Genomic DNA, 17,945 nt, shown 5'->3' with positions numbered 1-17,945 from the left:
GTGTGAACATGAATAAATTTGTTCTCATATTTATTTATATTTTCATAAAAATAATTTTACAACAAAGATGATTTTACAAATACATTTTAAAATCAAATAATGTATTCATTCAAGGAACCAATATTTATTTTCAAAATACTTTTGAGTTTTATTTTCACTCTTCAATCTTCAAATAATGAAGCAATAAACACTCAAAAATATTTAGACCATAATATGCATAATAAATTCATAATATATCATTTAGACTGGAGAAGCTGGCTTTTCTGGTACTCATAATTTACAAAGTTAAAGTTTTGTATAGTGCCATCTGTTATGAAGTTATATTTAAATATTTTAAATTTTATTAAATAATTTTTTTTAATACAGTAGCCTCTCGTTATATCGCTCTTATGAGGAGACAAAGAAAAAGAGTGATATAACCAAGTACTAAAAATTCTGGGCTTATATTAAACAGACTACATATGATGTGGAATCTCTATCCTCTATTCTATTCTTTCTCCAGCAAGTGTTTCTGATATAAAATAAGATTAGTTTTGCAATACTGAATTTTATTTGTGGTTATATCAAATTAAATGACATTTACGTAAACATCGATACCACGAATGCTTATTTAGCATTATTGTTTCTTTAACAATGACATTTAAAGACAAATACTTTCAATGTAAAAACAAAATATCAGTTGTGATTTTATTATACAATACTATATTTCATAATAAATCGCTTATTAAAAATTTGTGTAATTTATATTTTTCAATAAAAATTATAAATACAGTAATTAAAAAGTTAGAAAATAAATATTGAACATATAACAGAACATCAAAACTTATAAAATTACAGAGTAAAAATTCTCCAAAAAGCAAATTTAACTTTTTAAAACTTTTAGAACTTTTCCTTCAGAAATAAAGTAATCTTTTCCTTACACAATAGCGAGGTTGAGGCCAAAGTTTTAAACATGAAAACGTGTACGTTAGACGTTCAGCGCTGCTTTCTTGTAAGCATAGAAGTTTGACAATGGTGTTTGGATAGTCAGTAGAATCATGCTCGACATTCCAAACACCATTGTCAAACTTCTAGGCTTACAGGAAAGTGGCGTTGAACATCTGACATACACGTTTTCACATTTAAAACTTTTGCCTCAACTTTGCTATTATGTGGTGAATTTGAAACTTGTAAATGAGGAGACAGTAGGACTACTTAAAACCGATAAATAAACAACTTTTTAAAAGGAAACATAAATGATAATTGATCTGTCTATCTGCTTTGCTTATTTAGATCATGATAAATTTATTGATTCATTCACAGTTTCAAGGATAATAGTAGGAATAAAATATGGTATTTCATTGCAAAAAGAATTCAATGTCAATTGATATTTTATCATTTATTGATTCAAGTGCTTTAAAATTTAGGAACAAAAAAGTGGAATATAATGAGGGACTACTGTATTATGAAATGCAAAAGCCTTATTTTGGGTATGGGTATGCTTTTAAAGAAATTGTAATTGCTGATAATGAGTAAAACTTTCATGAAGTCCAATCCCACTTGAGAGATGATACATGATCCCCTGTCACCTCCTTGACTTTTGAGTACCAAAATTTAATAGCATCAGTGCCTTATGTAGAAATAAACCTGCCAAGTTTCAAAACTTTTGGTTCAACCTGTTCTGAGATATAATGTAAAATAGATGACACATACATGTGCACACATGATTTTGTAAAGATGTTTTTTATTTTACTTTACATTTTTGGGATCATGTAGTGTCAGAATGTGAAGAAATTTAAAAAAGAATTAGGGTAAAATTTGATTGATCATTATATTTTTTCTATATTACATTCTATAACAGCCAGGAAAGTAATAGAGAATTTTCTTCAATGTTGTAAATGATAATTATTGAGAATGAATCTTAAGTTTTATAAAATTATCATTGATACATATAGAAAAAAAATTTTAAAACAATAATAGTAATAAAGATTTTTAATATATAGTTAATTTTTAATAAATTTAATAGAAACCATAAAAAATATTATTTTTTATGGTTTCTATTAACTTGATTAAAAACAAAAATTAAAATCAATTATTTCTACTTCCCTATTTTACCCAGTTAATGATTGTTTTAAATTTTAATTTTCAACTTATTTGCTATATAGTTAGTTAAAGTTTGTTGACTTTGTACAATTATACATTAAGAATTTAAATTATGACAATAATATTGATTTGTTCTTGCAAACAAAAGATTTTATTTTGTATCTTGAGGAGAAAATAAAAATAATGTACTGCAATTTATATTTACAATTATAAGACTTTTAAATTATTAAATAAAATTGGAAATTTTATTTTCATTGTTTCAATTCTTGTTTTGAAAGTAAATGAATTTTATAAGTAATTTGATAATTAGTCTTTAAATAAATAAATTTGGCATTTGATATGAGTAATTTAACTAATGAATTAAATGAATTTATTTAACATAAATTTGTTTTTTAATTTACAGCTTTTGTGTATACTTTAATAGAAATTAAAATAATATTGTATGTGTATATATGTGTGTTATACAAGTATTTTAATTTATATTAAATAATATATATAAAATTTTTACGTAATGTAAAACATTTGACATAATAGAAATAATTTATAATAGATGTTAATTTATCATAATTTATAATAGATATAAAATTAATTATATGTTTCTTAATCATATTAATTTTTATTCATTATTTTTATTACAATTACATTTCATAATAAATAAACATTAATTTAGAGTCATTTTTAATTATTTATGATTGGAAGTTTTATATATATACTACAAGACGTATGATAAAAGTAAAGTTAAAATAAAGTGTAAAATGAAATAATGAAATTTTTATAAGTTTAATACTTATAAAAATATCTAGATAATATACTTTTTAAAATATAATTATTTTTATCACATTGTAATTAGATATATTAATTTAGATCAAATTTTGTTAAATGAAAGTCTTTGAAAGAAAGCAACTCAACACCTTCCATACATTTTCCAACAAAAATCTTTTATGGAACAAATATTTTTGGCCTCTTTCTGTGAAATATAAAACCTGTTATAATTTTTATTCTATAACCTATCATAGATATTTTTTCTGTTGCTGATGGTTGTCTTTTTTACAATGTCACAACACAAAATACTGTTGAAGTTATAGAGATAAAATCAAAATAATTAAAAAAAAAAATGTATTTTCAGTTTTTAAGTTGCCAAATGTGAGCTGTAAGAATTTAGCTAAGTCAAATCAACAAAACAAAATGATTTATCTGGACCATATTGATTTAAACATTTACCAATATAATATATTCTGTTTATTTTCAATGGATAACATAAATTATGAATTTTAACTTATCACCATTAATTTGTGGATGGGTTATATAACAATGTTTCTTGTTATATAATCCATTATATAATGTTTTGATAATTATCAATTTGCTGGTGATTTTATAATTTGTCTAATTTTTGATTATATGAAATTTTTGTAAATACTAAAGTTAATTTATACATTTTATATTGTCACAGATTAATTAACAGAATTCTTGAAATTTTGTATATTTTTAAGTGTATTAAAGGAAAATCCAAATTTGTAACATAATTGCATGTTTTATTTCTAATTATTTAAGCACTTTTGGACATGACAGAAATGAAGAAAACTTAGTTTCTCATATATTTTTTATATTACTTCTTAATAATTTTTGTTTCACTTTTTGAAATAAAGTTTATGAAGTCAGAAATATAGATTATAAAATCTGTGAAATATAAAAAATGATTTCAATTATGTAAACTGAAAAAGTTAAATGACTACAAATTTCTATTTTCCTTTCAATACTAATATTACTAACATTACTAACATAACTAACATATAACATCCTATTGCAGAAGCTGATTCATCACCGTTTGATGATTTTGCAGACGAACTTAGACCAATTGGTAAGTTTGTTATAGATTATTCTTATAATTAATGAATGAAATCATTAAAATTTAGTATTATATATGAAATTCCTTTAAATAAATACATACTTTTAATTTATTATATAATATAATAAATATATATAATATTTTAAATATAAATTGGAAAAAATAATTATCTTTAAAATTATTTATTCATCATTTACAAAATATAATGTTTTAATGTTTATAACTTGTGAGTATTTAATGCACAAGGAAAGTTCCATTTATTCAGAATGTTTTATTTGACCCCAAATTCTGTAATTTTTTAAAAATTATTGAATTGCAATTTGAAAAAATTGTAGACCTGTAAATTCCCACTGTCTCTCTGTGTGTCTGTCCTCCCTTATTAATCTTAAGAACGGTGTTAGATAGATTAAAGTTGAGACCAGATATAGAAAGATTAGGGGCAGAAGGCTCCCAATTAACTATATACAAACTTCCAGTATAGACAGGAACTCATGTTATTTCAATTAAAAAATTTTTTCTACGGCAGAGTTAGATAGATGACTAGCGTGACTCTGTTATCAGGAACAGTATGATTAGAGGATTTGATCCCGGGATCTCGAAAATCGGGATCCCGGGATCCTGACAACTTTTCAGTCCCAAAATTTTCGGGATTAAGTTTTCCTAATCCCGAGATTTTCGGGATTGACATCATTTTAAAAAAAGTTGCAAAATAGACTGCACGAAGCGAAATGTTCAGTGCCAGTGCTTTTAACAGAATTGCTTGCCTATCATTTTAATATATTATACAAGAAATTTTATTCCAAGCAAGCAGCAGAAATTAACCTAGCGGGCTTGCGATGCTTGCTTGGAATAAAACTTCTTGTATTTTCAACTAAAATGATAGGCAAACAGTTCTCACTGGGTTACTTGGTAATATACTTCATTTTTGTATTTTTGAATTTTCGCGGGCGGCAATCGATTTTCTGGTGCAGTCGAGAGCACTACTCAGACCGTTTTATTTGTCAATGTGTCAGCCATCTTGTTTTGCCAGTGTAGTTAATATAGACCAGATGCCTCTCGCTTAGGGGGTTGACCTTAGGTGAAAAAGTTATGACCCTCGTCTTGCCCGCGATCTGTCAGGATGATGCGAGAAAGTCTTTTTACCTTTCGGGGTAGTGGTTTGCTGGATGCTGAGAGACTCACACAGAGACTGAATTTACAAAATTAATGCGTTTATTTTTAGAAAGACATGCTTACAATGATCGAAACAATCGGGATTGTAGCCTTTACTCCTACAATCCCGATCCGTGTCNTTATGATATTTGTTGATAGCAGTAGATTTAATTAGAAAAGTTGTCAACTAAAATCATTTAATATGAATGATTCTAAATGAATATTTTTGACTTTGAGATGACTCCATGTTTAATGCTAATGATATCATTTGAAATTGTAAGTTGCCAGTTGATTTTAAATAATTTCAAATGATATTAAATGATATAATTATTAATTCATATATCAGTTATTCTGTATCAAATTAATATGAAATGTTGCAATTATTGAAATAATATTGTTGTATTATTTTAATATTTAAATGGTAATAAATTATTTAATTTCATTTAAAATTAGTTTAGTTGATTAGTTGATTACAAATGATTTTGGATAATGCAAATTAATATTTATTGATTTTAAATTATTTAAATTGCCAAATGCTTTAAACTTACTTAATCAATTGAAATCTGCTTATTTAATCTTGAAACTTATTTAATTAATTAGAAGCAATATGATAAGATCTAACAGATCTTATCATATTGCTTCTAATTGATTTGAAATGATGAAATTGACTGATACATTTATATTAATTCAAATTAATTTGTGTTATGAAGGATAACTTTCAAATGAGATGATGACAATTAATATTTTTGTTAAATTTAAAAGTTACTAGAATTATTCTATTAAAAATGCTTAATAGATTTTCTGTATCAATTGTAGATTAATGATGATGAATTCTTAGGCTTTGTTACAGATGAGTTAATATTTAAATAATAAACAGTTATAATAATTTTTGTAATATATTATTCTATTCTATACTTTTTAGATATTTGAGCCAAAAATTGAATGCTCTTATTGTTTGTAGCTTTTGTACCAGCAGATATTTGTATTCAAAACTAAAATTAAAATTGAATATGAGTATGCCTCAGAATTTCGTTATAGTATAGAGTTGAAGTCTAATTTTTTGGGATTACTTTGCCTAGAGAATCTAAACTAGTATATTTGCTTATGTTTGTTACATGATTTTGAGTATGTGATCATTGTTAATAAAAATTTTTATTGAACTGAACTTTAAAGTGTGTGAACATGAATAAATTTGTTCTCATATTTATTTATATTTTCATAAAAATAATTTTACAACAAAGATGATTTTACAAATACATTTTAAAATCAAATAATGTATTCATTCAAGGAACCAATATTTATTTTCAAAATACTTTTGAGTTTTATTTTCACTCTTCAATCTTCAAATAATGAAGCAATAAACACTCAAAAATATTTAGACCATAATATGCATAAGCAAAACCACATCATATCAGATATAATACTTTTAATCAGAGTTAACTGATGATTTTAGGAGGATATTATCAAATTTTATAATCAATATACTTGCTTTTTATTTTTCAAATTAAGGTTTATAAGATATTAAATTTTATCATATAATAAAGTGATAACTTGTACTCTTTGTAGTTCATAATGAAACAGCACATGTGCACTAATTTTAAGGGGCCAGAATTGATTCAGCCTCCCAATAACATTTTAAGTGGTTCCAGGGCCCCAAAGTTGAAATATAAAAATTACTCAGTTGCACAGAACCACTTAAAATATTATATGGGGGCAACTTGCACCCTAGAATTGGCACCCATAAAGAATTATATTAAAAAAAAATATGATTCTTATATATATATATAAACATCAATTCACAGCCCGAGTAGATAATAACAACACCAAACGATCGCCTAATTATCGGGCTATAATATGGCTATTTTAAATGATTGGAACTAAGTAATTTGACAATTAGAGGTAGGCGTTAGGCGCCATCTCTTAATTAAATTAATAATTAAATAAATAATAATTAAATAAATAAATTTAGAACATTCTGGAATAAAAGAACTGACCCGGGACGGGGCTTGAACCCGCAACCTCCGCTTGCCGTGCGGTGCGCTTGCCAGTTACGCCACCCGGACCCCGAGCGAGTCTTCGCTTCCAGAAGTATATAGATTTAGATATAACCTTACTTGGTTAAATACATCACCGACTGGGGACGACTCCTTCGCCCACGACCCTAACGGTACTCAGCCGGCTAACGTAACACCCGGCGAGGTATATATATATATAAACATCAATTCACAGCCCGAGTAGATAATAACAACACCAAACGATCGCCTAATTATCGGGCTATAATATGGCTATTTTAAATGATTTCAATGATTTAAAATAACCATATTATAGCCCGATAATTAGGCGATCGTTTGGTGTTGTTATTATCTACTCGGGCTGTGAATTGATGTTGTTATTTTTTTAATTAACAGTGTTTAATAGTAGTAATTTATTATTATTAAAATGTAATGAATAGTCAAATTTTGATAATTTCAAGGAGAATTTCAGCTTGTTTCTTCAAAGAAGAAGAATGATAACTGTGTTATGAAGATATATTTTTAATAACACCAACTGATATTTTTATTATGATCATTTCAAATGGCACAGTTGACGAGAGCTAATTTTAAGGAGTATCATTTAAGATAATTAAAATGATATTCGTTGATAGCAGTAGATTTAATTAGAAAAGTTGTCAACTAAAATCATTTAATATGAATGATTCTAAATGAATATTTTTGACTTTGAGATGACTCCATGTTTAATGCTAATGATATCATTTGAAATTGTAAGTTGCCAGTTGATTTTAAATAATTTCAAATGATATTAAATGATATAATTATTAATTCATATATCAGTTATTCTGTATCAAATTAATATGAAATGTTGCAATTATTGAAATAATATTGTTGTATTATTTTAATATTTAAATGGTAATAAATTATTTAATTTCATTTAAAATTAGTTTAGTTGATTAGTTGATTACAAATGATTTTGGATAATGCAAATTAATATTTATTGATTTTAAATTATTTAAATTGCCAAATGCTTTAAACTTACTTAATCAATTGAAATCTGCTTATTTAATCTTGAAACTTATTTAATTAATTAGAAGCAATATGATAAGATCTAACAGATCTTATCATATTGCTTCTAATTGATTTGAAATGATGAAATTGACTGATACATTTATATTAATTCAAATTAATTTGTGTTATGAAGGATAACTTTCAAATGAGATGATGACAATTAATATTTTTGTTAAATTTAAAAGTTACTAGAATTATTCTATTAAAAATGCTTAATAGATTTTCTGTATCAATTGTAGATTAATGATGATGAATTCTTAGGCTTTGTTACAGATGAGTTAATATTTAAATAATAAACAGTTATAATAATTTTTGTAATATATTATTCTATTCTATACTTTTTAGATATTTGAGCCAAAAATTGAATGCTCTTATTGTTTGTAGCTTTTGTACCAGCAGATATTTGTATTCAAAACTAAAATTAAAATTGAATATGAGTATGCCTCAGAATTTCGTTATAGTATAGAGTTGAAGTCTAATTTTTTGGGATTACTTTGCCTAGAGAATCTAAACTAGTATATTTGCTTATGTTTGTTACATGATTTTGAGTATGTGATCATTGTTAATAAAAATTTTTATTGAACTGAACTTTAAAGTGTGAACATGAATAAATTTGTTCTCATATTTATTTATATTTTCATAAAAATAATTTTACAACAAAGATGATTTTACAAATACATTTTAAAATCAAATAATGTATTCATTCAAGGAACCAATATTTATTTTCAAAATACTTTTGAGTTTTATTTTCACTCTTCAATCTTCAAATAATGAAGCAATAAACACTCAAAAATATTTAGACCATAATATGCATAATAAATTCATAATATATCATTTAGACTGGAGAAGCTGGCTTTTCTGGTACTCATAATTTACAAAGTTAAAGTTTTGTATAGTGCCATCTGTTATGAAGTTATATTTAAATATTTTAAATTTTATTAAATAATTTTTTTTAATACAGTAGCCTCTCGTTATATCGCTCTTATGAGGAGACAAAGAAAAAGAGTGATATAACCAAGTACTAAAAATTCTGGGCTTATATTAAACAGACTACATATGATGTGGAATCTCTATCCTCTATTCTATTCTTTCTCCAGCAAGTGTTTCTGATATAAAATAAGATTAGTTTTGCAATACTGAATTTTATTTGTGGTTATATCAAATTAAATGACATTTACGTAAACATCGATACCACGAATGCTTATTTAGCATTATTGTTTCTTTAACAATGACATTTAAAGACAAATACTTTCAATGTAAAAACAAAATATCAGTTGTGATTTTATTATACAATACTATATTTCATAATAAATCGCTTATTAAAAATTTGTGTAATTTATATTTTTCAATAAAAATTATAAATACAGTAATTAAAAAGTTAGAAAATAAATATTGAACATATAACAGAACATCAAAACTTATAAAATTACAGAGTAAAAATTCTCCAAAAAGCAAATTTAACTTTTTAAAACTTTTAGAACTTTTCCTTCAGAAATAAAGTAATCTTTTCCTTACACAATAGCGAGGTTGAGGCCAAAGTTTTAAACATGAAAACGTGTACGTTAGACGTTCAGCGCTGCTTTCTTGTAAGCATAGAAGTTTGACAATGGTGTTTGGATAGTCAGTAGAATCATGCTCGACATTCCAAACACCATTGTCAAACTTCTAGGCTTACAGGAAAGTGGCGTTGAACATCTGACATACACGTTTTCACATTTAAAACTTTTGCCTCAACTTTGCTATTATGTGGTGAATTTGAAACTTGTAAATGAGGAGACAGTAGGACTACTTAAAACCGATAAATAAACAACTTTTTAAAAGGAAACATAAATGATAATTGATCTGTCTATCTGCTTTGCTTATTTAGATCATGATAAATTTATTGATTCATTCACAGTTTCAAGGATAATAGTAGGAATAAAATATGGTATTTCATTGCAAAAAGAATTCAATGTCAATTGATATTTTATCATTTATTGATTCAAGTGCTTTAAAATTTAGGAACAAAAAAGTGGAATATAATGAGGGACTACTGTATTATGAAATGCAAAAGCCTTATTTTGGGTATGGGTATGCTTTTAAAGAAATTGTAATTGCTGATAATGAGTAAAACTTTCATGAAGTCCAATCCCACTTGAGAGATGATACATGATCCCCTGTCACCTCCTTGACTTTTGAGTACCAAAATTTAATAGCATCAGTGCCTTATGTAGAAATAAACCTGCCAAGTTTCAAAACTTTTGGTTCAACCTGTTCTGAGATATAATGTAAAATAGATGACACATACATGTGCACACATGATTTTGTAAAGATGTTTTTTATTTTACTTTACATTTTTGGGATCATGTAGTGTCAGAATGTGAAGAAATTTAAAAAAGAATTAGGGTAAAATTTGATTGATCATTATATTTTTTCTATATTACATTCTATAACAGCCAGGAAAGTAATAGAGAATTTTCTTCAATGTTGTAAATGATAATTATTGAGAATGAATCTTAAGTTTTATAAAATTATCATTGATACATATAGAAAAAAAATTTTAAAACAATAATAGTAATAAAGATTTTTAATATATAGTTAATTTTTAATAAATTTAATAGAAACCATAAAAAATATTATTTTTTATGGTTTCTATTAACTTGATTAAAAACAAAAATTAAAATCAATTATTTCTACTTCCCTATTTTACCCAGTTAATGATTGTTTTAAATTTTAATTTTCAACTTATTTGCTATATAGTTAGTTAAAGTTTGTTGACTTTGTACAATTATACATTAAGAATTTAAATTATGACAATAATATTGATTTGTTCTTGCAAACAAAAGATTTTATTTTGTATCTTGAGGAGAAAATAAAAATAATGTACTGCAATTTATATTTACAATTATAAGACTTTTAAATTATTAAATAAAATTGGAAATTTTATTTTCATTGTTTCAATTCTTGTTTTGAAAGTAAATGAATTTTATAAGTAATTTGATAATTAGTCTTTAAATAAATAAATTTGGCATTTGATATGAGTAATTTAACTAATGAATTAAATGAATTTATTTAACATAAATTTGTTTTTTAATTTACAGCTTTTGTGTATACTTTAATAGAAATTAAAATAATATTGTATGTGTATATATGTGTGTTATACAAGTATTTTAATTTATATTAAATAATATATATAAAATTTTTACGTAATGTAAAACATTTGACATAATAGAAATAATTTATAATAGATGTTAATTTATCATAATTTATAATAGATATAAAATTAATTATATGTTTCTTAATCATATTAATTTTTATTCATTATTTTTATTACAATTACATTTCATAATAAATAAACATTAATTTAGAGTCATTTTTAATTATTTATGATTGGAAGTTTTATATATATACTACAAGACGTATGATAAAAGTAAAGTTAAAATAAAGTGTAAAATGAAATAATGAAATTTTTATAAGTTTAATACTTATAAAAATATCTAGATAATATACTTTTTAAAATATAATTATTTTTATCACATTGTAATTAGATATATTAATTTAGATCAAATTTTGTTAAATGAAAGTCTTTGAAAGAAAGCAACTCAACACCTTCCATACATTTTCCAACAAAAATCTTTTATGGAACAAATATTTTTGGCCTCTTTCTGTGAAATATAAAACCTGTTATAATTTTTATTCTATAACCTATCATAGATATTTTTTCTGTTGCTGATGGTTGTCTTTTTTACAATGTCACAACACAAAATACTGTTGAAGTTATAGAGATAAAATCAAAATAATTAAAAAAAAAAATGTATTTTCAGTTTTTAAGTTGCCAAATGTGAACTGTAAGAATTTAGCTAAGTCAAATCAACAAAACAAAATGATTTATCTGGACCATATTGATTTAAACATTTACCAATATAATATATTCTGTTTATTTTCAATGGATAACATAAATTATGAATTTTAACTTATCACCATTAATTTGTGGATGGGTTATATAACAATGTTTCTTGTTATATAATCCATTATATAATGTTTTGATAATTATCAATTTGCTGGTGATTTTATAATTTGTCTAATTTTTGATTATATGAAATTTTTGTAAATACTAAAGTTAATTTATACATTTTATATTGTCACAGATTAATTAACAGAATTCTTGAAATTTTGTATATTTTTAAGTGTATTAAAGGAAAATCCAAATTTGTAACATAATTGCATGTTTTATTTCTAATTATTTAAGCACTTTTGGACATGACAGAAATGAAGAAAACTTAGTTTCTCATATATTTTTTATATTACTTCTTAATAATTTTTGTTTCACTTTTTGAAATAAAGTTTATGAAGTCAGAAATATAGATTATAAAATCTGTGAAATATAAAAAATGATTTCAATTATGTAAACTGAAAAAGTTAAATGACTACAAATTTCTATTTTCCTTTCAATACTAATATTACTAACATTACTAACATAACTAACATATAACATCCTATTGCAGAAGCTGATTCATCACCGTTTGATGATTTTGCAGACGAACTTAGACCAATTGGTAAGTTTGTTATAGATTATTCTTATAATTAATGAATGAAATCATTAAAATTTAGTATTATATATGAAATTCCTTTAAATAAATACATACTTTCCTGATTTAATAAAAATTATATTAACAAATACTAAATAATTATACCTTAACTGTTGTTGTGCTATATCTGTTACATTTACACTGTTGTATGGTCTCATAGACTGCTTATTTTGTTAGAAATATGGCATGCATACAAATATATACTGTATATATATTTATATAAATTTTATTTTAAGCTGTTTTTTATATGTTATAATGTAAGTTTGTAAAATAAAATAATGTTTTATTTTACAAACTTGCATTATAATAGCAGAAACATTATTTGTTAATGATAGCTTATGCTAGCAACTAAAGTAACCTACCATGAATTATAATTCCAAATAAAAAATCAAGTTAAGTTTAGTTTAATGTATATTTCAAAAATTAGAAGATATTTGAAATGAAAATTTATAAAATACTGGTAATAATTTTTGATAATATAAAACAAGTACAGTAACAGTCAAATTATTTTATGTATTCTATACAAATTTGGTGTGCATTCAAGTGATAGTGGCGTCTTGCAACACCTTATCATTTTGTAATTTGACTAGTACTGATTGTCTAATACATTCATGTTCATTTATATTTGTTACTATTATGAGATGATGACTGGTTTTTATAATCGTCATTCTTACAATTAATGTTTGTCACTTATATCAGTACTAGATGTTTCATACCATTTAAAAAGACATTCCCACAATCTGAATCCCCATATCAAACTCATTTAGAAATTTCAGGAAAGAAGCCATTTTAGATATGAAAAAATGTTATACTTATGTTGTAGTACAGTCTAAATCTTAAATTTATGATAATGAAAAAACTGTTGGTCTAGAAATAGTAAGTACATTGCTAAACTGCATAGCAGACACTAAGTTCAATGTACATTATTAATTTATTATTTTCCTGAAAAATTATAGCATTTTTAATAACAGAATTTGATTGAGCATGTGTCTAATTTTCAGAAGAACCACTGAATACAAGTATTAAAATGCTAATGCATCTCTATAATTTTCTTGAAATTTGTTTTTTTTTTTTTACTTTAATCTTTGTCAGCAATATTCTGGATTATTTCTCAATCTGTTAAAAATTCAGGTTCTTTCTCATCTTTCCCATCTATCTAATGAATAATTTTTATTGTTTGTTTCTACTGTTTCAATAAAATATAAAAATTTTACAAAAAAATATAAATAAATTTAATATGATTGTTTTCTTAATCTTGCCAATGTTTTATTTAATAATTAGAATTTATATTTTATTTTCATTAATTTGTTTATGTAATTCAGACACAACTCAGAATCATTTAAAATTTATTGTTAATTTAGTAAAAATAAATAAAAATAAACAGACAAAATTGGTTCAGATTGGCAAGGTTGCACTGCATTATGTCATTTTTACTAAATTTCCTACATAGATATTTTCAGATTTTGTTAAACATTAAGTAAGTTTTTTTATCTTTTTGTATTTGTAAAATTCAATACAACATTTAGAAAAATTTAGTTTTTAAAATATTTTTGATTCTATTACATGTAATCTGTTCAATAATTAATGTCTCCATTAAAAAATTGTATATAATTATATATTTATATATTATTTTTAATAAAAACAGAAACAACTGAAACATAACATTATTTTATATGAGAGGAGTTTATCTTAATTGTGATTTTTCACTTTCAAGATATTTTTCTGTATATAATTTAAATATAAGTATCATGAGTATCGTTCTTCAAATCTTAAATTTTCATTATATTATATTTTAATTTTTTACATGTATGCAGAATAAAATTAAGATTACAATTAATTAAATTCAAACAAGTAGTAATTTTATAAGAAACATATTTGTTTTCTCAAATAAAATGAACATCATTTACTTGTGCATACTAAAAAATATTTATACATTTCAGAGTTTGAAATATACTAGGCATAAAAATTGTATTGGAAACTAAATATGAAGCTTTTAAATATATAACAATACAGTTCCATAATTATATATAATGATTCTTGAATGCATTATGCAAAAAGTAGAAATTTGATTTCTTCATTAGACCAGTGGTCTCCAAAGTGGGGACATGTACCTCAGGGAGTATGCAAAGTGATACTTGGGGTATGCCAAGTTTCCCTTCAAAATACTGTATGTGTCCTGTCCTCAGTCTGTCTAATCTTAGTCATCCTCCCAAAGAAGTAGACTCATGATCACTTGTGATCATGATTATATAAGTGATTATACTATATTATATTATATTATAGGGGTACAATTTATAATTATTTTTGTCTTAGGGGTATGCGATCAAAAAAGTTTGGAGATCACTGCATTATACAATATAATAAATCCAATAAGTTATTTTTTAATAAATAATGATAATGAGAAATCCAGTTGAATTAAATTTTTAATTTAAATGTTTTATCACATAATTTCTAAAGTTTTTAAATTAACTGATAAAATGTTAAACAATTTTTTTATATTTTCTATTTATTGTTTTATCCTCGTATACCATGGTATACCAGGTTTGTGTGCAGGGTAACTGCAAGACAAAGACAACAAGGGCTTTACACAAACCTCAATGGATGAGGAAACAAAATTTATTCTGTGTAATTACTCCTGAGTAGGTCTTAAAACAAGGAACTTAGGGGTTCCTTTACGGAAAAAAATTACGAAAATCAAACTTGTATATACATCAAAACAAACAAAGGAAATATACATACTACCCCCACTTTCATATCCCCTGTACAAGTACAATAATCGTTCCAAGTGTGGAGAGAACACTACAGTTAGTTGTGATGTTTGATAAAAATAAAAGTCTCACACTTGCCCTTAACAGTTCCCTTGGCACTGGACATTCATTCCCTTTTAATGATTTCAATATCTATGTGGATGAACATGGATTGTCCTTTTACTTAGTCCGACTTCCTAGTGTCCAGTTTGCTTTCACTGGTGATCAATTTTCACTCTTTCTCATGGCATGTGTGTAGCAGGCAGGAGACTCCAAATGAACGAAGATCCTCCTCGGTGAATGCATCCAGATTTATACCTCTCGCCATTAGGGAGTATGTCACTTACACATGGTCCAACCCTCACCCAATCAGCAGGTACACACTATGTACCTCATTACAATGTGATGTCCCGACACAAATTGGAAAAAACATGAATTTAGTACAATATATGACCTGATAAAGAACAAATGAAACATACACAACAAAAAAAAATTACAATAATACTAGTGCTGTAGCACTACATCATCATCATCATTACAGTGGGTTCTGTGAATGAAGTTTTATGAAGCTGTAAAGTAACATTGATTTAAAACTTTATAAAAGTAACAAGCATACATAAGCAGAGTTGTAAAATGCCAATGACAACCATCTTCACATTGCAGCTGTGGCATTCTATTAAGTGCTTAACTATGCTCAGAAGCTCAGTGTTGCAGTTTCAATGCCAAATATATTAAAATTGCTAGTTTCTCATGAAAAGTTAAAAAAAAGCAGTACAATAACCTAAACATAAATTGTACCATAATAAATCTCACACTAATTAAATGCACAAGTGCCTACATAATCAACCACATGCTTGCCTAAATAGTAAATTTTCTAAATCATTCCAAAATTTATTAATTCATATTATATCTAAATATATTTAAACTAACTGGAATAATGTTCATTAAGGTTTTAATTTTACTTAGAATAATTTAGAAATGTTAGAAAATCCTAGTTATATAAAGAATATTATTTCCTTTTTCATAGAAAAATAAGTTATTTTTTGTTGTTCTTTAACCATTAACTTAAAGTAAAATAACAATTCATTTTATAAATTATAAATAAAAAATGAATTTGTGTTGATTAATTGTTTATGCATTTTATTTACTTGTTTAAGTTTTATTATTAAAATATATTAAAATATAGCAAACAATTTATACTTTTCAGTATAGTTATTTTGTAAGCAGAGCCAGTGAGAGACTTTATAAGTAGTTGAAATAAAATTAATAGAAAGGAATTAAAATGCTTTTAGTTAAATAAGATTTGATAATTCCACAGAATTCTTTACACACACACACAATATATATATGCTTGAAAAATCTTACAGAAAAACAGTGCCAACTTGTTAAGTTTAAAAAAAAATAAGATAATGAATTGTGCTCTCATTAAAAATGTGAATGTAATCAATAAAACAAATTGTTTTCCCAGTTTTTGAATTGAATTTTTCTCATTTGTATTTGTTATAATCTTAATGTTAGAGAATGAGAGTTGCAAGGAGAAAAAAAATCAATGCACAGCTTAGCACTTCAATTTCTGTACAGTTTAATATTACTGTTTTCGATAATGCGTATTATTATTAATTTTAAAAGTGTGTAAAATCCATTCATTGTAGTTGTTTACTGTAATACATGAAAGAAATAATTGTTTTATGTTCAAATTAAATAGAATGTTTTCTTAGTAATTTGAAATTTTTTTAAAAATAATTGCAACATCACCTTTTAGAATCTCCCATTTGAAAATACAGAATGAATCAATTTTTATTTAAAAATAACATTTTAAAATGTTTATTGATGTATTCTGAATATTTTTGACATCTTTAATTAATAGAAATCATANCAATTGTTTTAACATGTGTTTTTATTATTAGAGTCAATAAAACCAGAATTTTTGCTAATTATAAGTTTTATTTACTTATCTCACTTAATATTATTGGTCAGTTATCATCATTAGTATAGGTGATTCTCAAAATGGATTACAATAAGCAGATTCTACCATATATTGATTTTGTGCTTCAACATAAACTTCCACAATAGAAGTACTGTAAGATTTCATACTCTTCTGTAAAGATTTTTCCTGTTTATAAATTTAACATAACTTTACATATCTAGTATAAGATAAATTTTTTAAATTTCTTTCTTTACTTTTTAATTAATTGCTTTAATTAGAATCTGAGTGATTTTGTTTACAATTTAAAGTTACTATGACAACCATATTGATTTCAAAAATTAAATGCCTTTTAAATAAATATTAAAAATTAGGTTATTTCTAAATAATAAAATAATTATAGTCTGTGTTTGACATTTTAAATTAAATTTCAAAATTCTACATAATTTTAAACAAATATAGATCTATTTTCTGTTTGAAAAATATGTTGATGTAAACTATGTAAAGCAACTTATAGACATGCTGAACTTAGTGTTTAAGAATGCTAGTAATTCTATCATTTGA

General features: G+C 24.5%; 1 protein-coding gene across 1 annotated transcript in view; it reads left to right on the top strand.

Moving 5' to 3' along the window:
- The window catches only part of LOC111627695, a 170,783-nt gene that overhangs the window by 78,420 nt on the left and 74,418 nt on the right, over window positions 1–17,945 (top strand). Inside the window, exon 2 of the mRNA XM_023371312.1 lies at window positions 3,890–3,940. Coding sequence (XP_023227080.1) covers window positions 3,890–3,940 — 51 coding nt within the window. The remainder of the gene's footprint in view (window positions 1–3,889; window positions 3,941–17,945) is intronic.

The sequence above is a fragment of the Centruroides sculpturatus genome, unplaced genomic scaffold (assembly GCF_000671375.1).
Source record: "Centruroides sculpturatus isolate CEXI.00-Female unplaced genomic scaffold, Cexi_2.0 scaffold468, whole genome shotgun sequence".
Lineage (NCBI taxonomy): Eukaryota > Metazoa > Arthropoda > Arachnida > Scorpiones > Buthidae > Centruroides > Centruroides sculpturatus.
Note: the sequence above shows the minus strand (reverse complement) of the source record. Positions and strands in the feature narration are given on the sequence as shown.